The 27,450-nt window shown below is 33.9% G+C and overlaps 2 protein-coding genes and 1 pseudogene across 3 annotated transcripts in view; all 3 read left to right on the top strand.

The window, feature by feature from the left end:
- The first annotated feature begins 1,222 nt into the window (after positions 1 to 1,222).
- LOC111461392 lies at positions 1,223 to 5,570 on the top strand (annotated as a pseudogene).
- Positions 5,571 to 11,200: 5,630 nt separating this feature from the next.
- On the top strand, positions 11,201 to 15,546 carry LOC111461399 (beta-glucosidase 12-like). Its single transcript, XM_023104913.1, has 13 exons — positions 11,201 to 11,249; positions 11,717 to 11,808; positions 11,887 to 11,983; positions 12,074 to 12,208; positions 12,287 to 12,364; positions 12,472 to 12,559; positions 13,800 to 14,055; positions 14,132 to 14,247; positions 14,321 to 14,538; positions 14,636 to 14,667; positions 14,787 to 14,892; positions 14,966 to 15,068; positions 15,185 to 15,546. Exons 1-13 carry the CDS (start codon positions 11,240 to 11,242, stop codon positions 15,351 to 15,353), a joined length of 1,500 nt encoding a protein of 499 aa, XP_022960681.1. The 5' UTR covers positions 11,201 to 11,239; the 3' UTR covers positions 15,354 to 15,546.
- A 6,826-nt stretch (positions 15,547 to 22,372) lies between these two features.
- Positions 22,373 to 27,450, top strand: part of LOC111461397 (beta-glucosidase 12-like) — a 5,229-nt gene continuing 151 nt past the window's right edge. Inside the window, exons 1-13 of one of the 2 annotated variants that reach the window (XM_023104910.1) lie at positions 22,373 to 22,590; positions 22,682 to 22,751; positions 22,835 to 22,893; positions 23,052 to 23,127; positions 23,430 to 23,507; positions 23,613 to 23,700; positions 23,830 to 24,085; positions 24,537 to 24,652; positions 24,743 to 24,960; positions 25,161 to 25,192; positions 25,292 to 25,397; positions 25,490 to 25,592; positions 25,669 to 25,837. In XM_023104910.1, coding sequence (XP_022960678.1) covers positions 22,429 to 22,590; positions 22,682 to 22,751; positions 22,835 to 22,893; positions 23,052 to 23,127; positions 23,430 to 23,507; positions 23,613 to 23,700; positions 23,830 to 24,085; positions 24,537 to 24,652; positions 24,743 to 24,960; positions 25,161 to 25,192; positions 25,292 to 25,397; positions 25,490 to 25,592; positions 25,669 to 25,837 — 1,533 coding nt within the window. In that variant the 5' untranslated portion in view covers positions 22,373 to 22,428. Of the gene's footprint in view, positions 22,591 to 22,681; positions 22,752 to 22,834; positions 22,894 to 23,051; positions 23,128 to 23,429; positions 23,508 to 23,612; positions 23,701 to 23,829; positions 24,086 to 24,536; positions 24,653 to 24,742; positions 24,961 to 25,160; positions 25,193 to 25,291; positions 25,398 to 25,489; positions 25,593 to 25,668; positions 25,966 to 27,450 lie in introns of those variants that run through there. The other variant, XM_023104908.1, reaches the window with a different exon arrangement.

The raw sequence follows: 27,450 nt of genomic DNA on the forward strand, positions 1-27,450 counted from the left end.
ATTTTTTCACTTAAGAGAGGAGTGACCTTATTTTTAATAGAAAAATAGGGAAAAAAGCCATTACAAGAGGTAGATTTTTTTTATGGGAGTTGAGACACGTTTAAAACTTTTGGTATATGTGGTTGAGGAGGTTGCTCCTAACAAATTATATTGTCATGTGTGAACATTTAGAACTTTTTGGCATACAGGTGGTTGAAGTATTTTTAGCCGACAAAGTAGTTGCTCCTAATAAATTCTTTGTACCCATTAAGTGTGACAACAGGAGCTAACCGCTAACCAAATAACTTGCACTTAATGGAGGAGTGACCTTATTTTTAAAATAAAAATCGTGAAAAAAGCCATTACAAGAGGTAGATTTTTTTATGGGAGTTGAGACACGTTTAAAACTTTTGGTATATATGTGATTGAATTATATTTTAGCCGATAGAGGTAGTTGTTCCTAATAAATTATATTGTCATGTGTGACCATTTAAAACTTTTTGGCATATAGGTGGTTGAAGTATTTTTAGCCGGTAAAGTAGTTGCTCCTAATAAATTCTTTGTACCCATTAAGTGTGACAAAACCAATACCCTCAACCTCCTTGGCAATGGTTTGAATCATCAAAAGTTAAGGAATTAAATAAGGATTAATATTAAAATGGTTACGAAATTAATAACCAAATTGATAATATTCTTATTTAATCAAAACGGTTAATAACTAAATTAAATAAAAAAACTTATGACGGTTTACCATGACCTTGAACCTTATAATCATGAACGACCTTAATAATCATGTATATGACTTACTTTCCAGGTCTAATTTATTAAGAAAGTAATTCATATATGTTCGATGAAAGTCTCACATTGCTAATTTAGGGAATGATCATGGGTTTATAATCAAGAAATACTATTTTTATTGGTATGATGCCTTTTGGGGAAGCCCAAAGCAAAACCGTGAGAACTTATGCTCAAAATGGATAATATCAATTGGGGAGGGTCGTGTTCATCTAACATGGTATCAGAGTCATGCCCTAAACTTAGGAATGTCAATAGAATCCTCAAATGTGAGACATAGTCAGAAAATATGGAATTTTTTCCATATACACGTGGTTTCTCGACCTTTCTTTATTTTTATTAAATTAGACTTAATAATCATGAACGACCTTGAACCTTATAAGAAGGAGGGAACCGCAGGCTTCAATCCATTAAGAACAAAAAAAGCTTTTATCGGAAACACTTTCCAAGCTCTAAGCACCCAAACCCTTGCTCCTCTTCAGTCTCAATGGCTAGCGGTAAATGAATTACTTTCTTTTATTTTTCTTCCTAATCCATCATTCCATCACATTAGTTCAGTTCTACGTCCCAATTTCCATCCAAAATTCTTAACGAAATACTCTCATTTCAAATATTTTGTCATAAATATTTAGGAACATTCTTTATAAAGATGTGTTAGGAATCCCGGATCTCCACAATAATATGATATTGTTCACTTTTGAAGGCTTTTCCTTTTGGGCGTTTTCCCAAAAGACCTCAACCAATGGAGATGTATTCCGTACTTGTAAACCCGTGATCATTCCCTAAATTAGCCAATGTAGGACTAGCTTCCAACAATTCTCTTTCTAACCGACACATTTTAAAAACTTTGAAGAAAAGCCCAAAAGAGAAAGCCTTCAAAAGTAAAAACTCACCTCAGACAGCAGTGAGCTTAGACCGTTACAATTGCGTTCTTCCCTAAACTTTGTGCTTCACGTGTTTGCAGTTACGGATACCGATAGCAGTCAGCTTATATTAATAAGACGAAGCTGCTTTCCCGAAGACTTCGTATTTGGAGCAGCATCTTCAGCTTACCAGGTTGAGTAAAAGTTACATATACAAACAATAATAAATTAAGAACAAAGAATGAGTATTGATTTGTTATGGTGTGATCAGTATGAAGGTGCTGTTTATGATTATGCCAACGGAGGTATTGCTATTCATTATGGCAAAGGGCTAAGTATTTGGGATACCTTCACTAAAAACCATCCAGGTATCTCCATTTCTCTCTCAATGTTGCTTATTTTGTTGAATTGGACACACAATTATGGGTCTCAATGTTGTTTATTTGTTAAAATTTCAGAGAGGGTTGTTGATCACAGCAATGGAGACAAAGCTGTTGATGAGTATCATCGCTATAAGGAAGACGTTGCCCTCATGAAGGACATAGGTTTTGATGTTTATAGATTCTCAATTGCTTGGTCAAGAATTTTTCCAAGTAAGGGCTTAGAGGTGAATTTAATTAATATTTTGGAAGCTTAAGTTTATGAACATTAATGTTGTTGTTGAATTTCAGCCGGAAAGCTTTGTGGGGGTGTGAACCAACAGGGAGTTCGGTACTACCATAATCTCATCGATGAAATGCTTGCAAATGGTGGGTTCTTCTTCTATTATTCATTTAATTAGTGATTCATCTCATTGATTATGTTAAGCTAAGTTTTATTAATCTCAAAATGAGTCATATAATCTCCATTTATGTAGGCATCAAACCTTATGTCACACTATTTCATTGGGATGTTCCTCAAGATTTAGAAACCGAGTATGGTGGATTCTTGAATCTTCAAATTGTGTAAGTAAATTTCTATGCTATTATCATATTTTCCCTCAATTTAGGAATCACGAATCTCCACAATGATATGATGTTGTCCACTTTCAATATAAGCTCTCGTGACTTTGCTTTGAGCTTTTGCAAAAGGCCTCGTACCAATGGAGATAGTATTCCTTGATTATAAACCCATGATCATTTTCTGAATTAGCGGATGGGACTTTCATCCAACAATAACAATAGCAATGTGGGTTTTGTAGGGACTAAATTATTTATATATAGGCTTTAATTATCCCTTTTGGTTTAAATTATCATATCATTAATGCTAATTGATTTACATAATCTAATAACACATTCACTACAAAGTATACAAATTAAATTAATATTGTAGAAAATATTTTTTTAGTCTTGTTTATTACCAAAATAAATAAGGTCTTTAGTAACAATGGCTTTATTTTAGATTTACATTTCTAGAACTAAAATCTTCGATCATAAACAAATTTGATTTTGGACTTGTAAGAATTTGGAGAAAAGTTCATAATTAGTTATTTACGTAAGATCCATCCTCTTTCGACTTTTCATTTTGAGTTTCCTCTCAAAATTTTAAAAAAGTGTCTACTAGGGAGAGGTTTTCACACGCTTACAAAGAATGTTTAGTTCCCCTTTACAACAGACGTGGATCTCACAATGTTTGTAACAACTCAAGCCAACCGCTATCAAATATTGTATTTTTTGAACTTTCCCTTCAGGGTTTTAAAACGCATCTACCAGAAACATTTCCACTCTTCTAAGAAATGTTTCATTCCTCTCCGACCACCACATTGTAGGAAAGGAGAATGAAACATTCCTTATAAGATGTGAAAACTTTTCCCTAGTAGACGCGTTTTAAAACCGTGAGGTGTTTTAAAACCATGAAGTTGATAGTGATACGTAATGGGCCAAAGTGGACAATATTTACTGAACTTTGGGCTGATACAAATGGTATTATAGTTAGACATTGAGAAGTGTGCCAGCGAGAATGCTGGTCGACAACAGGGGTGGATTGAAAGATCCCACGTTAGTTGGAGAGAGGAACGAAACATTTCTTATAAGGTGTGAAAACCTCTCCTTAGTAGACATGTTTTAAAATCCTAAGGCTGATGGTAATAAAAAGATAATATCTACTAGCGGTGAGATTGAATGACAACAGTATTCAATAACTTTGCATTAAGAAAAAGTGAAATGTTTTGAAAGACATAAAAATAATGGTGCAAATTATTTGCAGAGATGATTTTCGAGACTTTGCTGAGTTTTGTTTCAAGGAGTATGGACAAAAAGTGAAACATTGGATAACCTTAAATGAACCAGTCATGTTCGCATCCAAAGGCTATGGAACTGGAGAACTCGCACCCGGTAGGGGTGCAGAGTGGGATCCAAGTCGCTATCTTGGTGGTAATTCTGGCACCGAACCATACACCGTTGGTCACCACCTTATTCTTGCACACGCCGCAGCTGCCAACCGTTACAAGACCAAATATAAGGTTCTCTTTTGTTGTTTAATAAAGTTTAAGTTGGGAGCTCATGTTTATGCATATTTAAATTGAATGGTATTCATAGGCAGACCAAAAGGGCGAGATTGGCATCACATTGGCATCAACATGGTACATACCATATTCAGATTCTGAGGAAGACAACAAAGCTAGAGATCGGGCTTTTGATTTTTCACTTGGTTGGTAAGTAAATTAATATCTCTAAGAACTCAACATTTTGTTGCAAATATATGACCAAATAATTAAATGCATTTAGGATGTTGCATCCAATTGTTTATGGAGATTATCCACAAAGCATGAGAGATTTGGTGGGGTGGAGATTGCCCAAATTCACAAAGGACGAAACCACTTTCATCATGAACTCCTTTGATTTTCTTGGCATAAACTATTACACAGCTAATTATGCAAAACACAATCCCAATAACGTTCACCGAGGTGAAAGCTATTTGAATGATATTCATGCAACTCTTTCAAGTATGCACTCTTTCAAATATACATTTTAATTCATCTATACTATGACATATCAATTCTATAATTTGACTTTTTATATAATATCTTTGCATGGTGGTAGCCGATCGTGATAAAATCTCAATTGGTCCAAAGGTAATAGCGTTGAACTATTATGACAATAATAGTGTTTGAAATTGTTATTTTATTTTGAAGTTTAAATTCCTTTTATGCCTATTTAAATCCAATAATTTGCTATTTATGAATGTTCGTAGGCGAGTCCAAAGTCTTGGCTAGCTGTTTATCCCAAAGGAATACAAGACTTGTTGATATATATAAAGGATAATTATCACAATCCAGTTATCTATATTACAGAAAATGGTATTGAAAAGGAGTTTATAATTTAATTATATGTTTAATTAGTTTGCTTATTAGTTAAACTTTACCATGGCAGGATACCTCGACTTTGATAGCTCCAATGCTAAACATTTAATAAGAGATGAGGCCAGAGTCAAATATATTCGTGACCATCTCATTTATCTTCTTAAAGCATTGAAGTAAGTAACAAAGCAAAAGATTAAGCTATTAATGACTTGTTTTTAATTATGATATTTTAGTGAAACGTCTATTCCTACTCTTGGAACATTAGTTGATTGTAATTATGTTATATTTTGGAAAATGTTGTAGGGATGGTGTAAGGGTACGTGGCTATTTTGCATGGTCATTATTGGACAACTTTGAATGGGCATGTGGATACACTATGCGCTTTGGTCTCATCTATGTTGATTTCAAGAAGGGTTTGAAGAGAATTCCAAAAGACTCATCAAAATGGTTCCACCGTTTTCTCAAGACCTGAAAATAATAAACAATCCTTCTGTATTGTATGCTATATTATCCTTTTGTGTGTTGTTATTGCAACCTTCTAGAGCGAGAAGGTACCAAATAAATTGCAATGACAAATGTTTTTCTTTTTGACGAAGTAACTTTATATTTTCTATCGAAGGTATGAAGTAAAATAAAGAACGTTATGTTTTCTATCGGTGGTATTAAGTAAGAGTTGTAGCATTTTGATTTTATACCTTTAAAAAGTTGGAGCTTGAACTTTGGAGCGTGTTTAATAAGTATCTATTGTAAACTCTTACTCCCTATATTTTTTTTCACATAATAGTTTACGGGGAAGTTACTCCATGGATAAATTAGTCTTACTATTTGTAACGACCCAAAATTTTCTACTTAATTTAAGGTCGCTACTGTATGCGTACCATAAACATTGAATGCGGAAGATTTCATTTAAATTCCATAAAACATAACCTTTAACTTAAAACACAGCCATGGACTTACGTGTTTCGAAAACATCTTTAAAACGACACAACAAAAGACCCGAAATAAAAGAAGTAAGCATTTAAGTTTAAAACATCTTATTCTATCCTAAGTCTGAGAAAATAAATACCACTATCCTATGCATGTGCCATGATCTCGAGTTGCGATGCCGTCGTCAGCCGTACAGGAATGCCTTGCCTTAACCTGAAAAATGTAGTAGCATATGGCTTGAGTATTTAAAAAAATACTCAGTAAGTGACCCCACTATTGAAGTTAAATGCAACAATCACATGCAATGAAATGATGAGACCTATCTTTCGTTTCCCCTATGGTGTAATCCTAATAGGTAATCGTGGACGTGTACCATATACTCTACACGTAGCCCATATGTGCGAGTATGGGCTCACCAGCTAGTTCGCACACCGCTGGGCCACTGTCCCTAGCCGGTGGTCATGCTCTGGGAGCCCTTATACCGGGACCCGTTAAAACTAGAACCGTCACGGAAGTGCTATGCAAAGCATAACGATCGTTGTCCTGTCATTGGATGTACGCGTCCGTACCCTCGTGATTGGATAGGGGTATCCCCCAAATGCAATGACAAGGCTCAACGGCGGCCTGTGAGACCACTACAATGACAAGCATACAGGCAAGAGAGAGAGAGGAGGTTTGAGGTATGCTTGGAAGCTATCATTATCAATGGGTATTGGTTTGATAGTTGAGACTTCCACTGCTCCCTAACTAGGTTTATATAGAACAATTGGGAGAGAGTTTTAGATGGTTACCACATCCTTTCTTCATCATCTCAAGGCAACAATTTTAAAATAACAAAATTGTATTTCATATTTTGGTATATGTTTTCGATAGTAAATTTGAAAATTAGATTCAAATTTAAGCCGATGTCAGCGTTAGGTTGAATATAACTATTAATAATTAATTTATAAATCGGTTTTACATTACCAATTTTGTATAAATATTGTTTTACAATATTATTGTGAGATATTGTATCGGTTGGAGAGAGGAAGATCTCATATAGGTTGGAGAGGAGAATTAAGCATTTTTTATAAGTGTGTGGAGAACTAAACATTTTTTTATCTTGAGGGGAAGTCCGAAAGGAAAAACCCAAATAAGACAATATATGTACTAGTGATGGGCTTAGGCTGTTACAAATGAAATCAGAGCCAGACACCGGGCGATGTGCCTGTGAGGAGACTAAACCTCAATGGGTGGTAGACACGAGATGGTGTGTCAATAAGGACATTGGACCTCATGTGCCAGTAAGTTCATTGGGCCTCATGTGCCAGCAAGGAGGCCAAGCAACGAAGGGGGTGGACATGAGGCAATGTGTCAGTGAAGAGGCTAAGCCCTGAAGTGGGGTGGACATGAGATCCCACATTGGTTGGGGAGGAGAACGAAACATTCTTTATAAGGGTGTGGAAACATTTCTCTAGCATACGCGTTTTAAAAACCTTGAGAGAAAGCCCGAAAGGAAAACCCAAAATGAACAATATCTACTGGTAGTGAGTTTGGACTGTTACAGAAACATTCATTATAAGAGTGTGGAAGCTAGCGGACACATTTTATAAGGGTGTGGAAGCTAGCAAACCTCTTCCTAGTAGACGCGTTTTATTCTTTAGTCTACTAGTGGTGGACTTAGACTCTTACAAATGGTATTAAAACCAGATACTGATCGGTGTGCCTGTGAGAACGTTAGGCTCCAAAGGGTAGTGAAAAGATTCTCCAAAAGGTAGTGAAAAGATTCTACATCCGTTGGTGAGGAAAACGAAATCAAGCTTAGGCTATTACAATTATATTTTACAAAACTCCAACAAACTATTTTAAGGTAGTCGACTCTCATGAATACATGCATAGTGTGAGTGTCAGCTTTCAACGTCCATGTAAATATAAAATATTAATTAATATGATATAATTTTTATGTTAAAAATAAAATTAATTTAAACAATAAAATAATTTAATTTTAATTAGAGTTCACAAATTTTAATTTAAACAATAATACTAAGAAAACTATGTAGAGTTCATAAATTTAATTTTTAAAACTAAAAAATAAAATAGTAAATAGTTTTCAAATTTTAATTTAAATTTTGAAAACAGATAAAAGAAATAGACTAAATTAATAAAAATATCCCTTTAATTTTTTTTTATAGAAATAGTTAATAATTTGTTTTAAAAATACGTTAAAGTTTTCTTGTTTTATTTTAATATTATATTTAAAAATATCTATGAAAGCATTAACATCTTTTATCATTATAAAAAAATTCAAAAAAATATTTATTATCTATAATTTTTTTTAATGTTACTTATATATTTTTAATTTTTTAAAAAACATAAAAATATTTTGGAAATTTATAAAAAAGTTCAAAAATATTAATAAAATTTTGGAAAATCAAAAGTATTTAATTTGTTAAAAAACTAAGGGTAAAATGAATGAACGGTTGGGATTTGAGAAACTTCACAGCCGTTCATTTAAATCAACAGACCACGTGAATGTGGACCCCACTTGTACAATGTAGAAGTCAACGGTTTTGTTCAGATTGTCAGCTCCGATTCACACATTCGTATCCCAATTTCAGAACACATAGAAACTATCGACCTTTACCAAGCCGAGTCATAAGTAAGACAAGACAGAGGTAACGATATCGCCATGAGTTTCAGAGATACGCTTGTTGAAGAGTTAGTCCGTAACTTCGAAAGTTGATGTTTCGAAGAAAATTTGGGCATGCAATTCTAAAGTCAAGTTCGTCTATATGAAATATCAAAGCTCGCCAAATTTGGTGTCAGTAGAACACCATATGAACGCTCCACGATACCATATGTCTGATCATCAAAATCATGTCTCTATCCACCATACAAAAAATGCATCAAAATATACCTGGTGTCCGCTCTCAATTACTCTCGTGCTATTGGCCTAAACAATCAAACCTTATGTCACACTTTTTCATTGAGATGTTCCACAAGCTTTAGAAATCGAAAATGGTGGCTTCTTGAATTGAACTCAAAATTTTACCCCAAGATAATTGGATTCGTTTCTCAATTCTATGGTTTCGTTTTTGTTTAACAAAGTTTAAGTTGAGAATTATGGTAAATCTTCTACTTTTATACCAATTGAAATCATCATTCAAACCAAAAATCAAGCTAACCCGGGTTAAATCAAGCTAACCCTGGTTAAGTAAAATTCTTAGGAAGACCAAAAGGGTGTGATTTATCGTAATGAATCAACATGTAGGTACAATATTCAAATTTTTGAGGCAGACAAAAAAACAAGAGTCGCTCTTTTGGTTGGTAGGTAAACTAAATGTTACATTGTTGTTCTAAGTTTAGATCTAGATCTAGGCACACGGTTTCACAACTTATGAAGTTTTGCCATTTCTGGCATAAATAAGGCTAGCCACTTTAGTCGAAGAAAAGAAAGATTGGAAAACTAGTACAAATCTCTAGGGATACGCTTCAGTTTCGAGACCCATTAACAATGTCGTGGAACCAAGACTTGAACTTCCTAGAGGCTAGAGTAAGGCTTATGGATACTTACTAGGTTGAGGATGCGATGAGGGCCCTTTCCCTCAGTGATGTTCGACAAGAGCCTGTTATTGAGTGCTAGTCCAACAAACCAGGCTAGAGGGTGTGCGAGCCCACCTAGTGAGTCCATACTTGCATGCGTTGACCATATGTAAAGATGTACTATACATCTGATCTTTCCCAGACTAGAATGTTGCCTAAGGTCATGCTATGATAGGTCAAAAGATTGCATGTGTTTGCATTCCTTGATCCCGACAGTGGAGTTACAAATTGAGTATTTCTTAAAATAAGTTATGTGCTACTCTTATATTTCAGGTAAAGATAAGACACATCTGTATGGATGACGACGGTGTCGCAATGAAGGCTATGAAATCATTGTTAGAGTAATTGCGTTATGTCTTTTTGTAGCCCTTAGGTTAGAGTAGACCACTGATTTGTTTTTACATTTCGTTTCAAATGCTAAGTTATTATTTTCTGCTTTACTATTTTTTCTTGTGTAATTTTTTTTAAAACTTTTTTTTATGGTTTTACTTTAAATGTTTTAAGTCCATAATATCATTTGAAATTATTTTAAATGAACAATTTTAAATGAACATTTTTTCACTTAAGAGAGGAGTGACCTTATTTTTAATAGAAAAATAGGGAAAAAAGCCATTACAAGAGGTAGATTTTTTTTATGGGAGTTGAGACACGTTTAAAACTTTTGGTATATGTGGTTGAGGAGGTTGCTCCTAACAAATTATATTGTCATGTGTGAACATTTAGAACTTTTTGGCATACAGGTGGTTGAAGTATTTTTAGCCGACAAAGTAGTTGCTCCTAATAAATTCTTTGTACCCATTAAGTGTGACAACAGGAGCTAACCGCTAACCAAATAACTTGCACTTAATGGAGGAGTGACCTTATTTTTAAAATAAAAATCGTGAAAAAAGCCATTACAAGAGGTAGATTTTTTTATGGGAGTTGAGACACGTTTAAAACTTTTGGTATATATGTGATTGAATTATATTTTAGCCGATAGAGGTAGTTGTTCCTAATAAATTATATTGTCATGTGTGACCATTTAAAACTTTTTGGCATATAGGTGGTTGAAGTATTTTTAGCCGGTAAAGTAGTTGCTCCTAATAAATTCTTTGTACCCATTAAGTGTGACAAAACCAATACCCTCAACCTCCTTGGCAATGGTTTGAATCATCAAAAGTTAAGGAATTAAATAAGGATTAATATTAAAATGGTTACGAAATTAATAACCAAATTGATAATATTCTTATTTAATCAAAACGGTTAATAACTAAATTAAATAAAAAAACTTATGACGGTTTACCATGACCTTGAACCTTATAATCATGAACGACCTTAATAATCATGTATATGACTTACTTTCCAGGTCTAATTTATTAAGAAAGTAATTCATATATGTTCGATGAAAGTCTCACATTGCTAATTTAGGGAATGATCATGGGTTTATAATCAAGAAATACTATTTTTATTGGTATGATGCCTTTTGGGGAAGCCCAAAGCAAAACCGTGAGAACTTATGCTCAAAATGGATAATATCAATTGGGGAGGGTCGTGTTCATCTAACATGGTATCAGAGTCATGCCCTAAACTTAGGAATGTCAATAGAATCCTCAAATGTGAGACATAGTCAGAAAATATGGAATTTTTTCCATATACACGTGGTTTCTCGACCTTTCTTTATTTTTATTAAATTAGACTTAATAATCATGAACGACCTTGAACCTTATAAGAAGGAGGGAACCGCAGGCTTCAATCCATTAAGAACAAAAAAAGCTTTTATCGGAAACACTTTCCAAGCTCTAAGCACCCAAACCCTTGCTCCTCTTCAGTCTCAATGGCTAGCGGTAAATGAATTACTTTCTTTTATTTTTCTTCCTAATCCATCATTCCATCACATTAGTTCAGTTCTACGTCCCAATTTCCATCCAAAATTCTTAACGAAATACTCTCATTTCAAATATTTTGTCATAAATATTTAGGAACATTCTTTATAAAGATGTGTTAGGAATCCCGGATCTCCACAATAATATGATATTGTTCACTTTTGAAGGCTTTTCCTTTTGGGCGTTTTCCCAAAAGACCTCAACCAATGGAGATGTATTCCGTACTTGTAAACCCGTGATCATTCCCTAAATTAGCCAATGTAGGACTAGCTTCCAACAATTCTCTTTCTAACCGACACATTTTAAAAACTTTGAAGAAAAGCCCAAAAGAGAAAGCCTTCAAAAGTAAAAACTCACCTCAGACAGCAGTGAGCTTAGACCGTTACAATTGCGTTCTTCCCTAAACTTTGTGCTTCACGTGTTTGCAGTTACGGATACCGATAGCAGTCAGCTTATATTAATAAGACGAAGCTGCTTTCCCGAAGACTTCGTATTTGGAGCAGCATCTTCAGCTTACCAGGTTGAGTAAAAGTTACATATACAAACAATAATAAATTAAGAACAAAGAATGAGTATTGATTTGTTATGGTGTGATCAGTATGAAGGTGCTGTTTATGATTATGCCAACGGAGGTATTGCTATTCATTATGGCAAAGGGCTAAGTATTTGGGATACCTTCACTAAAAACCATCCAGGTATCTCCATTTCTCTCTCAATGTTGCTTATTTTGTTGAATTGGACACACAATTATGGGTCTCAATGTTGTTTATTTGTTAAAATTTCAGAGAGGGTTGTTGATCACAGCAATGGAGACAAAGCTGTTGATGAGTATCATCGCTATAAGGAAGACGTTGCCCTCATGAAGGACATAGGTTTTGATGTTTATAGATTCTCAATTGCTTGGTCAAGAATTTTTCCAAGTAAGGGCTTAGAGGTGAATTTAATTAATATTTTGGAAGCTTAAGTTTATGAACATTAATGTTGTTGTTGAATTTCAGCCGGAAAGCTTTGTGGGGGTGTGAACCAACAGGGAGTTCGGTACTACCATAATCTCATCGATGAAATGCTTGCAAATGGTGGGTTCTTCTTCTATTATTCATTTAATTAGTGATTCATCTCATTGATTATGTTAAGCTAAGTTTTATTAATCTCAAAATGAGTCATATAATCTCCATTTATGTAGGCATCAAACCTTATGTCACACTATTTCATTGGGATGTTCCTCAAGATTTAGAAACCGAGTATGGTGGATTCTTGAATCTTCAAATTGTGTAAGTAAATTTCTATGCTATTATCATATTTTCCCTCAATTTAGGAATCACGAATCTCCACAATGATATGATGTTGTCCACTTTCAATATAAGCTCTCGTGACTTTGCTTTGAGCTTTTGCAAAAGGCCTCGTACCAATGGAGATAGTATTCCTTGATTATAAACCCATGATCATTTTCTGAATTAGCGGATGGGACTTTCATCCAACAATAACAATAGCAATGTGGGTTTTGTAGGGACTAAATTATTTATATATAGGCTTTAATTATCCCTTTTGGTTTAAATTATCATATCATTAATGCTAATTGATTTACATAATCTAATAACACATTCACTACAAAGTATACAAATTAAATTAATATTGTAGAAAATATTTTTTTAGTCTTGTTTATTACCAAAATAAATAAGGTCTTTAGTAACAATGGCTTTATTTTAGATTTACATTTCTAGAACTAAAATCTTCGATCATAAACAAATTTGATTTTGGACTTGTAAGAATTTGGAGAAAAGTTCATAATTAGTTATTTACGTAAGATCCATCCTCTTTCGACTTTTCATTTTGAGTTTCCTCTCAAAATTTTAAAAAAGTGTCTACTAGGGAGAGGTTTTCACACGCTTACAAAGAATGTTTAGTTCCCCTTTACAACAGACGTGGATCTCACAATGTTTGTAACAACTCAAGCCAACCGCTATCAAATATTGTATTTTTTGAACTTTCCCTTCAGGGTTTTAAAACGCATCTACCAGAAACATTTCCACTCTTCTAAGAAATGTTTCATTCCTCTCCGACCACCACATTGTAGGAAAGGAGAATGAAACATTCCTTATAAGATGTGAAAACTTTTCCCTAGTAGACGCGTTTTAAAACCGTGAGGTGTTTTAAAACCATGAAGTTGATAGTGATACGTAATGGGCCAAAGTGGACAATATTTACTGAACTTTGGGCTGATACAAATGGTATTATAGTTAGACATTGAGAAGTGTGCCAGCGAGAATGCTGGTCGACAACAGGGGTGGATTGAAAGATCCCACGTTAGTTGGAGAGAGGAACGAAACATTTCTTATAAGGTGTGAAAACCTCTCCTTAGTAGACATGTTTTAAAATCCTAAGGCTGATGGTAATAAAAAGATAATATCTACTAGCGGTGAGATTGAATGACAACAGTATTCAATAACTTTGCATTAAGAAAAAGTGAAATGTTTTGAAAGACATAAAAATAATGGTGCAAATTATTTGCAGAGATGATTTTCGAGACTTTGCTGAGTTTTGTTTCAAGGAGTATGGACAAAAAGTGAAACATTGGATAACCTTAAATGAACCAGTCATGTTCGCATCCAAAGGCTATGGAACTGGAGAACTCGCACCCGGTAGGGGTGCAGAGTGGGATCCAAGTCGCTATCTTGGTGGTAATTCTGGCACCGAACCATACACCGTTGGTCACCACCTTATTCTTGCACACGCCGCAGCTGCCAACCGTTACAAGACCAAATATAAGGTTCTCTTTTGTTGTTTAATAAAGTTTAAGTTGGGAGCTCATGTTTATGCATATTTAAATTGAATGGTATTCATAGGCAGACCAAAAGGGCGAGATTGGCATCACATTGGCATCAACATGGTACATACCATATTCAGATTCTGAGGAAGACAACAAAGCTAGAGATCGGGCTTTTGATTTTTCACTTGGTTGGTAAGTAAATTAATATCTCTAAGAACTCAACATTTTGTTGCAAATATATGACCAAATAATTAAATGCATTTAGGATGTTGCATCCAATTGTTTATGGAGATTATCCACAAAGCATGAGAGATTTGGTGGGGTGGAGATTGCCCAAATTCACAAAGGACGAAACCACTTTCATCATGAACTCCTTTGATTTTCTTGGCATAAACTATTACACAGCTAATTATGCAAAACACAATCCCAATAACGTTCACCGAGGTGAAAGCTATTTGAATGATATTCATGCAACTCTTTCAAGTATGCACTCTTTCAAATATACATTTTAATTCATCTATACTATGACATATCAATTCTATAATTTGACTTTTTATATAATATCTTTGCATGGTGGTAGCTGATCGTGATAAAATCTCAATTGGTCCAAAGGTAATAGCGTTGAACTATTATGACAATAATAGTGTTTGAAATTGTTATTTTATTTTGAAGTTTAAATTCCTTTTATGCCTATTTAAATCCAATAATTTGCTATTTATGAATGTTCGTAGGCGAGTCCAGAGTCTTGGCTAGCTGTTTATCCCAAAGGAATACAAGACTTGTTGATATATATAAAGGATAATTATCACAATCCAGTTATCTATATTACAGAAAATGGTATTGAAAAGGAGTTTATAATTTAATTATATGTTTAATTAGTTTGCTTATTAGTCAAACTTTACTATGGCAGGATACCTCGACTTTGATAGCCCCAATACTAAACATTTAATAAGAGATGAGGCCAGAGTCAAATATATTCATGACCATCTCATTTATCTTCTTAAAGCATTGAAGTAAGATTAAGCTATTAATTACTTGTTTTTAATTATGATATTTTAGTGAAACTTCTATTCCTACTATTTGAACATTAGTTGATTGTAATTGTGTTATATTTTGGAAAATGTTGTAGAGATGGTGTCAGGGTACGTGGCTATTTTGCATGGTCATTCTTGGACAACTATGAATGGACATGTGGATACACTATGCGTTTTGGTCTCATCTTTGTTGATTTCAACAAGAATTTGATGAGAATTCCGAAAGATTCATCAAAATGGTTCCACCGTTTTCTCAAGACCTGAAAATGATACACAAACCGTCCGTATTGTATGATATATTATCATTTTGTGTGTTGTTATTGCAACCTTTTAGAGCACTTACTACTGGGAGAAGATACTAAATAAATTGCAATGACAAATGCTTTTATTTTTTACGAAGTAACTTTATGTTTTCTATCGAAGGTATGAAGTAAAATAAAGACCGCTATGTTTTCTATCGGTGGTATTAAGTAAGAGTTGTAGCATTTTGATTTTATACCTTTAAAAAGTTGGAGCTTGAACTTTGGAGTGTGTTTAATAAGTATCCATTATAAACTCATTTAGTTTAACCTTAGAAAGTTACTCCCTATATTTTTTTTCACATAGTAGTCTACGGGAAAGTTACTCTATGGATAAATTAGTCTTACTATTTGCTTGGTTGGATGAATTAAATAAAGTATAAACGACACATGCTCAGATGCCCTCCATATGTAGTAGTCTATGATTATATAACATATATTGTGGTATATTGTGCTATGACTATGTATGCTACTTTATATTGTAAGTTAGATTATTAGATGTTTATGTTAGGGTATGGATCTGGTTGTGACTTCCATGTCATATGGTGCATAATACCTATATATATGATATATCATGCACACTATGTTAGCATGATTACTTCATGATTGTGAAATATTGTTACGCCACGTTTATTTATGAATAATGAATGTACAATTTGCATCATATGTTTATGTCATAAATTAAAATTTGAAGGACCTCATGTATTTTATATGTCATGTGCATCGGGATACTTCTCCGTTGTGATAGTATGAACGCGTACATTACGATATCAATATATGATATAATATTATGTTGGCTCCTTTCTCCTCTATAGCTCTAATAGCATGAGCGTGCACTAGTTGAAGGGTATGCCCAAGAGATGCGTATACGCCCACTTGGTGAGTTCATATGCGCGTACGTGGGCCGTGTGTAGAGAAGTACTATACGTTCAATTTTTTGCCCGGACGAAAAAGCAGAGTTCAAAACTATGAAATGTTTTTTTTTTAAAAGATAGGTCCCACCATGATTGTTTGTGTATGCATTTTTCGACATTAATAATAGAGTTATTTACTGAGTATTTCTTAAAATACTCAAGTCACGTGCTACTCTCATTTTTCCAATAAAGGTAAAACATCTTTGCATCACTAAATCATACATAAGCATTGTCTTAGTAATTATTGATTATCATCATAGTAGCACATGCATCACATTATACATAACTATCTAGATCATTGATAATAGAAACATGTGTTAATCATACAACATTTAATTCATTCAACGAAGCTTTAAAGCGTTCTAACAATACATTCACATAAAGTCCAATTTTACTATCAATGAAAGGACCTTGAACCAATTCAAAACCAAAGGAATTCAATTGATCTGACCCCACAACGATTTTTTATTGGAAGGTTTGCTCTCGATCGTCGCCAGTTTTTGTCAACACTTCAAGCCGCATGCAAAGCCTCCGTACGCAACCTTCTCCTTTGTCTCTCGTTAACTGGTTCACAGGACCTTGTCTAGTGCTAACCTCTCAATTCCTTCTCAATTTTGCTCATCTCCCTTGAGATATTACTCTCTCATTTTCATTGTCCCACAGTGCATTTGATTGATAGGTCTAATGGGTCAAATTAAGTAGTAGTCGGCTACTCTCTTGTGACATTCGAGAAAAGGAGAGATACATGAATGAACTATAACTACATCTGAATGGAAGTGATTCTGATGATAGAATGATTAATAAAGACATAAAATAATTGAAAGCCACTACATTTACCAACAAAGTGTACTTACCTTTTCGATAACTCAATCATAAGAACTCTATGGTTAAGCGTGCATTACTTGAAGTAATTCTATAGTGGGTGACTTTTTTGAGTGGTGTATAGAGCATGTTGGAAGGAATCGTGATGATACGTGGGGATAGTCTTCACTCTTAAGAAGTGAGGAGTAAGTAACGTGATCATATTGCAAGGGATTTAGGAGAATGCTAGTGCCATCAAATGCCGAATCCAAATTTTGAATCCTGATTTTGTCACTACCTATACTAACAACCTGCACTTTTATTTTTACTAGTTCAATTATAAGAACTCTATGGTTAAATGTGCTTTACTTGGAGTGGGTAACCACTTTAGAATTTTTCTGGAATGCATGTGAATGAGAACAAAACATATTCGAATAACTCGTGTTGATTTGTGTGATAGTCTAAATTCTTAAGAAGTAAGAACACCATATATATAAAGAAGTATTACACATCTACTCATCCTCCAAAATAAAAGTATAATCCTAGATGAGTCATAATTTTAGATCCCATAAATCATGCATGTATTTGCATTTTTTTTTATGCAAGAATGGAGCTCACTTACTAAATATTTTAAAACTCTTTTAATTTTTAATTATTTATTTTTTTGGGATAAAGACAACAAGATTCTAGACAAGTGACAACGGCTGTCGTGGGGCCATGGGACAGACAGTCGGCTATTGCTTTAGTCAACCATGTTACTTTCTTTGAAGACTCGTTTGAATCTAAATTTTAGTTATTTTATTTACAACTAGTGTTTAGTTTTATAGTTTTAAGTTTCCAATGATCTACACTAAAGAGTTCTAGGTAAGATCTAACTATTTTTGTTTGAAATTAATTAATGATTTCCTCACGTGTTACCAATAAGGTTGTTTTATATATATATATAAGTGACAAAACTATTAAAAATATTAAATTTAGTATCCCTCGTAATTTAAACCTTTGGGTAATTGAGCCGATAGAGATGGTTGCACATGGCTGGTTGCCTTGATTGAGCTGCTCATGTTTGACGTTTTTTCTTGATTCCGACGAACAACTAGAACAACCAACCCACTTGGTTAACTAAAATAATGTCATGGAAACCTGTTGTCGTAAGATATTTAAACATTTTTTTGTTGAAGTTTGAATGAGATCCAACATAGAAGTATTACTATCCTAGCACGTGATTATTGAAGTTTACGTACGAAACTTCTTTACGACACATTTAATGATATAAAAACATTGAAATCTTCGTATTTTTTGTATTAAAAATATCTTTAAAACTTTCCAAGATTTTAGGTAGAAACCGTACTTTGTTCTCATGTAGTTCTAACGAAAAAGCTAACTCATATGCTTACAAACTATAGATATTATGTGGACCGTGCTCCTCATAACAAGTTTATTATCGGATAATTTGTATAATTTTCACGTAATACACTAATGGCACTTCATAACATGTGTATCTATGCACGATCCTAGAAGACCTAACTCACTAATTCCAACATGGACCTTATCTATTTAGATGGGTTACTGTTAAAGATTAGCTGACAATCTTTTAATAGTCCTCAACTTGTATTCAATAATACATTGGGAAGGACCATTATTTTATATAATAAATACTCAATTATTATTATTATTATTATTTTTTAATTTCAATTTTATTTTTTTAAAAGTTCAAATATTACCGTCTTAAATTTTGCAATGGCAAGAAGTAAACAAACGCCTCTGTGATGAAGCAACACACCGAGTGTCAAGGATAAATGAGTGTCATTACAACAAATATAACAAATATGTATCGCTTTATTTAAGCTAAATTAATAAATATACCTTTAAAGTTTGCACTTTATATAAAAAAAATACTCTAAAACTTATAAAAGTTCGAAATAATATCTTTAAGCTTTCCAAACATTTAAAACTACCTTTACATTAAAAAAAAAAATAAAAAATTATTTTTGTTAAGGTAGTTGCATTTGTCGGTGTGAGAGGAAACAAATAATAATAATTATTATTTTGTTTATGTCATCATTTTGTCTTTTACACTCGCCTCCTCTCAAGGTGAGTTAACAATGTAGCAAACCTGTTCAAGGAGCCCTCACCGTTTCCACACGTGATATATAAGCACTCATTATGAAGTAAACTATTGACGTAGTCCTTTGTCCTCTCTTAGAATAGGTTTATGGAATCACTGTCTAGTCTCTTAACTTGTTTTCTATACACAACAGCAACTCCTGAAGTCATCACAGTAACTCCTGAAGTCATCACGATGCACTATCTTATTTGACCTTAATCAAACTCGATGATACACATTTCTAGATGCCTATTGCTTGGTAAGTGCATAATTGGATATGAGTTAAGTCATTGAAGTACGGTAGAAAACAAACGATGAGTTTTGTCCATATGCTAAATCAACTTTGGGCAACAGTGAATGACAAGGACAATTAGAGTTTGACAGTTGTCCAAAGAGTTCGTAGCGCTAGGGTGCTGCATGGTGGAACCAAAATGAACGTCGAAGGGACCAAAGAGAGAGAGATAGCGACATTAGATACTAGTTAGATAGATACATTTTTTAATTAAAAAAATATTGTTTGTTTTTATTCTAATAAATATCCATTCAAAACGGAACTCTACGTTGTAGCGGAAGCGACACACCCACAAACATATATGAACATAGAAACATAAATATTTATGCAGCTCGGAGAGAAGAAATTTTCCTACATCCACAAGTGACTTGTTTATAAGTATACCATTCACACTACACAGTCTCACTTATAAAATTTCTCTCAATTGTCTCTAGACAAATACAAGATGACACTAACTCCACATCTCATAACAATATTAGACAAACCTTTATATAAACATAATAATACTCATTTTTTTTTATGTATCAATATAGAAGATGAACCAAATAAATCTCAATAGATGCATGAATAGAATCGAGAACGAACAAATTTTTTTTATAAATTCATGAGCGAACTATTCATGACAATTCACGACAGTTTTTAACCGAAAAAAAAAACATTATTATCCTTTTAACAAAGAAGAAAATGAATGAATATTTGGTTACGTTTCGGATCCCTTTTCTAATTTTCTCTTTTCCCTCTTCCTCCACCCAAATAAACAAATAAAAGAAAAGAAAAAAAAACCAATTAGAAGATTAAAAAAAAAATGTTTTTTTTGCTTGTTTGTTTGTGTTCTAAATTTGGGATCAAAATTTGTGAGTTGGAGCTGACAATCTGACAAGATTAATACATTAAACAAGTGCGGTCCACATTCACGTGAAGAAATAGAGTTAAAAAGTAAAAAATTAATAAAAATTTACACTAAATTAATAAAAATTTAATTTTAAAAAATTAGCTTAGAATTAGGTTAAAAAAGATAGTATTCTTTCCCCTCGAACAAAGCATGCCTTCCCTAGATTCGATTTTTTTTTTCTTTTGGAGTCTTCAAACAAGGTATGCCCTTTGTTTGATACTTTAGTACTTTTTTACTATGCCTTCGAGGCTCACAATATTTTGTTCAACATCTGAGAATTTTATTAGCATGGCTCTAATACCATGATAGGAATTACGGATCTCCACAATGGTACGTTCATTTTTTCTAAAAATTCTAATACTCATGGTTTTACTTTGGGTTTCTCCAAAAGGCTTCGTACCGATGGAGATAGTATTCGTTGATTATAAACCCATGATCATTTCTTAAATTGATCGATGTGGGACATTCATCTAACATATACGTTCATTTTTTTTTTCTAAAAATTCAATTTTCTTAAGAAATAAATGAAAAAAAAATTAGTTAGTTTTGAGAAAATACTTTTCAAATTTGAGCAGCCCACGTTTTTTTTTTGGTATTTCTTGGTGGGTCATAACTTATCCATATCCTCTCCCTCTCCAATTTGTCTTCCTACCTTACAACTTACCACTTACGTGTACGAAATTATTAATGTTCAACAATAAACCTAAAAATTAAAGTATTAAACATTATAGACGTTGACGCCCAAATCCATTCTATGTATGTAAAAAAGATATTTAGATATCTATACTATGAATAGCTTCCTTAAATTGGTTTGGAGTTTTGTATTAATTTCGTATCTAAGAGCTTTGAAATCGTTAGGACGTAGTGACCATACTTTTGTATTGAAATAGAGTTGCTACGATATGCATGACATGATCTTTTTATGTAGGAACGTTCATTTAAAATAAGTTATAAAATGATGTCGTGGACTTAAACGTTTGTATTAAAATACTTAAAACAAAACAAAGAAAAATAATCGAGGTGAGATATAAATAAAACCAAAGAAAAGATTTAAATGATGCACTAATAAGATTTACAAAATAAAAATGCAATTACCCTCCTATAGTGTGAGATGCCACATTGATTGGAGAGAGGAACGAGTGTGAACAGGATGGTGGAAAATGAAGGGAGGTGGATTGTGGGATCCCACATGGGTTGAGAGGAGAATTAAATATTCTTTATAAGTGTGTGGAAATCTCTCCCTAGCAGACACGTTTTAAAACTTTGAAGGGAATCCCAAAAGGAAAAGCCCAAAGAGAGCAATATCTGCTAGCGATATCTTGGGGTGTTATAAATGGTATTAGAGTCAGACATTGGGTGGTGTGCCAGCAAGGACGCTGAGCCCCGAAAGGGGGTGGACATCAAGCGGTGTGTTAGCGAGGACGTTGGGCCCCTATGAATGCCTGCAAGGATGCTAGGTCACAAAAGTGGTGGATTGTAGGTTGAAGAGTGGAACAAAGCATTCTTTATAAGGGTGTGAGAACCTGTCCCAAAGGTGTAGAAACTTCTCCATAACAAATACGTTTTAAAACTTTAAGGTAAGCTCAGACCGAAAAGCACAAAAAGGACAACATCTGTTAGCGATGGACTTAGACCGACACACCAATCCTATGGTCTTTAAGAACTTTAAAATAGTTACAAGTTGAGTTACAAGTTTAATATCAACTTGTTTGAAGTTGACCATATAATAAACCATTTAATGATTGAAAGCTAATTTCAATCCACCTTAATAACTAAAGACTCTTTTTCTTGTCCAAGTAGTTTAACTAGATTTAGGTCTCCCATTTCTTAAATGTTGAATTAATTATTTATGTTAAATTCAAAACTTATGAAATTTAGTATTGAAAAAGTTCGTTTTGTTGAATTTAAAATTTTAGTTTTGAGATAATGAAGAAGAGTAGATGGTAACCATCTAAAACTCTCTCCCAAGGTCTCTATATAAAGCTAGTTAGAGAGTAGTGAAAGTCTCAACTATCAAACCAATACCCATTGGTAACGATGGCTTCCAAGCATACCTCAAACCTCCTCTCTCTTGCCTGTATGCTTGTCATTGTAGTGGCCTCAAAGGCCGCCGTTGAGCCAAGCCATCCCATCGATGCTGTAAGGCGAAGCAGCTTTCCTAAAGGCTTTGTTTTTGGTTCTTCCTCTTCTGCTTATCAGGTGAACCAAAAAAGCTGTTCATTTTTTCATTTTGATTCTCCAAAATGCATAAACATTGATGTCATGTTGTTTCTTTATGAACTTTGTTCAGTATGAAGGTGCTGCTTTCAAGTATGGAAAGGGTCCAAGTATTTGGGATACCTACACTCACCAACATCCAGGTTCTTTCTCTTTCTCTCTCTCAAAATACTCTCTCTAAAAGGTATTAAAAAAATTAATTTACATTGTTTTTGGGAAATTGTAGAGAGAATCGCGGATGGTAGTAACGGAGATAGAGCTGCTGATTCGTACCATCGTTACAAGGTTAGTGCAACAACCCGACTCAATACATCAAATTTAGTGTTCAGACATTCTATTAGTAAAATCATTTATCTCGATGTTTCTCCACGAACAAAATATAATATCTCTTATCTCCTTTTTATTATGTAAAACTAATTAATAGTTCTCCATATGTATTACAGGAAGATGTTGCCATTATGAAACGGATAGGTTTTGATGCCTACAGATTCTCAATAAGTTGGCCGAGACTTTTGCCAAGTAAGAAAATTAAACATCCTTTTACTAATTATTTAAACATACTATCTTCAAATACTATATTTTCTGTTTAGGATTTGGTTTGGTGGATTAATTCACACGTACAAATTTAAAAAATATTGTTATGAGATTTCATATCAGTTAGACAACGGAACGGAACATTCTTTACAAGAGTGTGAAAATTTCTCCTTAGCAAACATGTTTTAAAACCTTGAAACTAAACACGATACATAAATAAAACTATCTTATTGTAGATTAGTGATTACATTTGTTATTAACATTATAATCCTTCTTTATTAATGTAGAGGGAAAACTTAGTGGTGGGGTGAATACGCAAGGAATTGTGTACTACAACAACCTCATCAATGAGCTCCTTGCCCATGGTTGGTATCATCACAATATTTGGTTAAATCTTATTGATGTTTTCAAACATTTTGGTCAAATTTAGTCAACATATGACGTGGTTATGATTTCATCAATGTTCGTAGGCATTAAACCCTATGTCACACTTTTTCATTGGGATCTCCCCCAAGCTTTACAAGATGAATATCAAGGGTTCATGGACGATCGAATTATGTGAGTAACTTATTTCAATTTTTTCCACTATTATATAATAATAATAATAAATGACAAGATGACATTATCGATCAATAATTTTCACCGATATGAACATAGTTCAGTATTGATAGTAGAAATTCATTGCAGAAATGATTTTCGAGATTATGCTGAACTTTGCTTCAAGGAGTTTGGAAATAAAGTGAAGCATTGGATCACCTTCAACGAACAATACATTTTCATCACAAATGGTTATGTGTTTGGACAATTTGCCCCTGGCCGATGTTCTTCTTGGCAACCATTTAATTGCCTTGGTGGAGATTCTGCAACCGAACCATACATTGTTGGTCACAACCAAATTCTAGCTCATGCTGCAGCTGTTAATGTTTACAAGACTAAATATCAGGTTATCTCCTTATTACTATAATAGCTATGAGATACCACATCAATTAGAGAGGAAAACAAAACATTATTTATAAGGGTGTGAAAACCTCTATCTGGTAGAAGTATTTTAAAATCGTGAGGCTGACGGCGATATGTCATGGGGCAAAGCAGACGATATTTGCTAGCGATAGGCTTGGACTATTACAAATAGTATCAGAGTCAAACACCGGAAGGTGTGCTAGCGAGAATGCTAGCCTCCAAGGAAGGTGAATTGTGAGATCCCACCTCGGTTGGAGAGGGGAACTAAGCATTCTTTATAAGAATGTGGAAATCTCTCCCTAGTAAATGTATTTTAAAATCGTGAGATTGACGGCAATACGTAACGGGTCAAAGCGGACAATATGTGCTAGTATATATACCTTTGCTTCATATTAACTAAGTTATTAACTTAAATATATTGAATTAACATGTAGGCCCACCAAAAAGGGGAAATTGGTGTCACATTGTTTTCGAATTGGTATGTCCCATATTCCGATGCTAAAGAAGACAAAGAAGCTACTAGTCGAGCTTTTGATTTTTCTCTTGGTTGGTAAGTAAAATGATACATAGTACTACCTTGAAATTTCCAAAAACAAATTATATCCATGTTCCCAAATTAATTAATTGAGTAATATTGTAGGTTCCTGCATCCTCTCGTCTATGGAGATTATCCAACCAGCATGAGAACTCTTGTGAAGGAGAGATTGCCCAAATTCACAAACGAACAAAGAATTTTGATCACAAATTCTTATGATTTTATTGGCATAAACTACTATACAGCTAACTATGCCAAATTCGATGCGAATGCAACTAGTGGAAACACGAGCTATGTGAATGATATTCGCGCCACTCTTTCTAGTACGAATTTAATTAAGTTGATACTTTCTAATAGTTCGCTGAAATAGAAATAGACCAACTCATTAAAAATAACTTAAAAAGAACTTATTTTTTTATTTTTTTATTTTTTTTTGTTTGAATTCATGTTTTTTTTTTCTCATGCAAATAAAACATTTAACTATGTTTCATTGACTTTGTGTAATGATGGGTTCGGATGGTAGCGGATCGTGATGGAGTCTCAATTGGTCCAAAGGTAATTATTTAATGTGTAAACTTTTCTTCAATAATGTCTTTTTAACTATATTGATTTCTCCATGATTACTTTAATGATTTGTAATCCATGTCTGTACAGGTGAATGCATCGTCCTGGCTTGCTGCTTATCCAGTAGGATTAAAAAATTTGATGATATATATAAAGGACGTTTATAAAAATCCGATTATCTACATCACAGAAAATGGTATAAAAATCACTTTTTTACATCATCTTGAAGACAAAAAAGAAAAAAGCATATCTACTTTCCTTATTAATGAATTAAATTTTGCATTTCAGGATCCCTCGATTTTGATAGCCCCCATGTTGACAAACTACTTAGGGACTTCTTTCGAATTAAATACTATCATAACCATCTCAAGAATCTACGCGATGCAATCACGTAAGTAACTAGAGATGAAAGAATACACTTTTAGACGTATGTTTGATGCTAACTCCTTTTTTGAACGATATTGTAGGGCTGGTGTAAGAGTAAAGTCATACTTTGCATGGTCGTTGTTGGACGTTTTTGAATGGTCGAGTGGATTTACTGTGCGCTTTGGTGTCGTCTACATTGATTACAAACATAACTTGACGAGAATCGCTAAAGACTCATCAAAGTGGTTACACAATTTCCTAATCACCTAAATATGATTCGCAAACCCTCCAATGCCATTTTCTTCTATCATGTCAGTAGCTTTGTCATGCAACCGTAACGATCGGTAGAAGCAATTAAACCTCTTATCTTTCTATTTTGGGTTTGGTATTAATAAATGACATGAACTCTTTTTCTTTGTCTCTATGCTTAAATTTTCCTATTTTACCTTTGTTATACTACAAAAATTAATTTTTTTTTCTTAAATTTTGAGGAGCGTAATATCAGGTGAATTATAGGTAGGGGTGAAAAGTTTAACACAACTCTTTGTGGAATACACTCACACTCTTTATTAACACAAATCGAGAAACACAAATCGAGAAGAGATTACAAGAGACTATAGAATATTACTGCACTTTGCTTTGCTTGAGAATGCATGTGATTTTTTTAGGTTTCTTGGGATGAAAACCTTAGTAGGGTGGGGTATTTATAAGAGAGACTAGACAAGTTATTCATAAAATATCAAATCATTTATTCCTAAAATACCTAAATCATTTTCGTAAAATATTTAGGTATCTTTATTCCTAAAATACTTACATTACTTTGCTAAAATATATAGACAATGGATTCATACAATTATTGAGCTTGACTCTATTGGGCTAATGATGATACTTTAACACTCCCCCTCAACACTAGTTCTCGTTCGCCACACCATGTTGAGTTGATAGCAAAAACCCTAATATTTTTCCAATATCAGCCCTCTTCTAGACAAGTTTGCAACTTGGTCATCTGTGTTCTTCCTTCAAGACTTTCTCTCTAATAAAATGGTAATGCACCTCCCCATGCTTTGTTCTAGCATGAAATCTTGAATTTTATGCTAGGCAAACCGCATATTGGTTGTGGCAATGAATTTATATTGGATAGTCAAATTTTTTGTGCAAATCCTCCGTTAAGAGTTTCAGCCATGTACTTATTTGAGCTGCTCCAATCACTGCTTTGTACTCTGCTTCTGTAGTTGACAATGATACTGTCAGTTGTCTTTTCCTACACCAAGAAATTATTTTTAAATCGAGCTTGAACACATACCCGGTGCTTGATCTTTGGGTATCGTGATATCCTACATAGTCAACATCATTGTAACGACCCGGGAAAGAAAGGAAAAAATATATATACATATAATAAAAATAAATAAATAAATAAATAAATAAATAAATAAAAAAAAAGAACTCAGTCGCCGGAAAACCCGCGAGTTTTCCGGCGACCGCCGAGTTTCGCGGAACCCACGCGAAACCACGGCCACAGCACGCCCACCCTCAACCCACGACACCCTGCAAAGTTTCAGAGACCTGCAAAGGGAGAAAAGAGAGAAAATTTGGAGAGAGAGAGAGAGATTTCGGACAAACGTCGGCGAGTGTCCAGTTTCTCCGACGAGGCCTCAAACCACCCTCAAAGTAACACCAAACGGCCTGTTACCACCATAAGAGGGATCCCTAACGAAAGCCCAATAACTCGGGGTGCGTTTTGTGTTATTTCCTAAGCGTCGTCGTCGGTGACCGAGGTCGGAAAGATTAGGGTTCTTAATCGATTCTTAGATCCATGGCTTTTAGGAGCTTTTAGGCCGCAAAACTCCCAGAAAAGAGAGAAGGACGACAAACAAAGAGGAAAA

Source organism: Cucurbita moschata, unplaced genomic scaffold, assembly GCF_002738365.1.
Source record: "Cucurbita moschata cultivar Rifu unplaced genomic scaffold, Cmos_1.0 Cmo_Scf00025, whole genome shotgun sequence".
Classification (NCBI taxonomy): domain Eukaryota; kingdom Viridiplantae; phylum Streptophyta; class Magnoliopsida; order Cucurbitales; family Cucurbitaceae; genus Cucurbita; species Cucurbita moschata.

Bases quoted from the DNA above. Each gene is read 5' to 3' on its own strand.
- LOC111461399 (XM_023104913.1), top strand. The intron at 12,560-13,799 runs GTAAGTAAATTT...AATTATTTGCAG, and splicing joins TTCTTGAATCTTCAAATTGT to AGATGATTTTCGAGACTTTG. The intron at 15,069-15,184 runs GTAAGATTAAGC...AAAATGTTGTAG, and splicing joins TATCTTCTTAAAGCATTGAA to AGATGGTGTCAGGGTACGTG.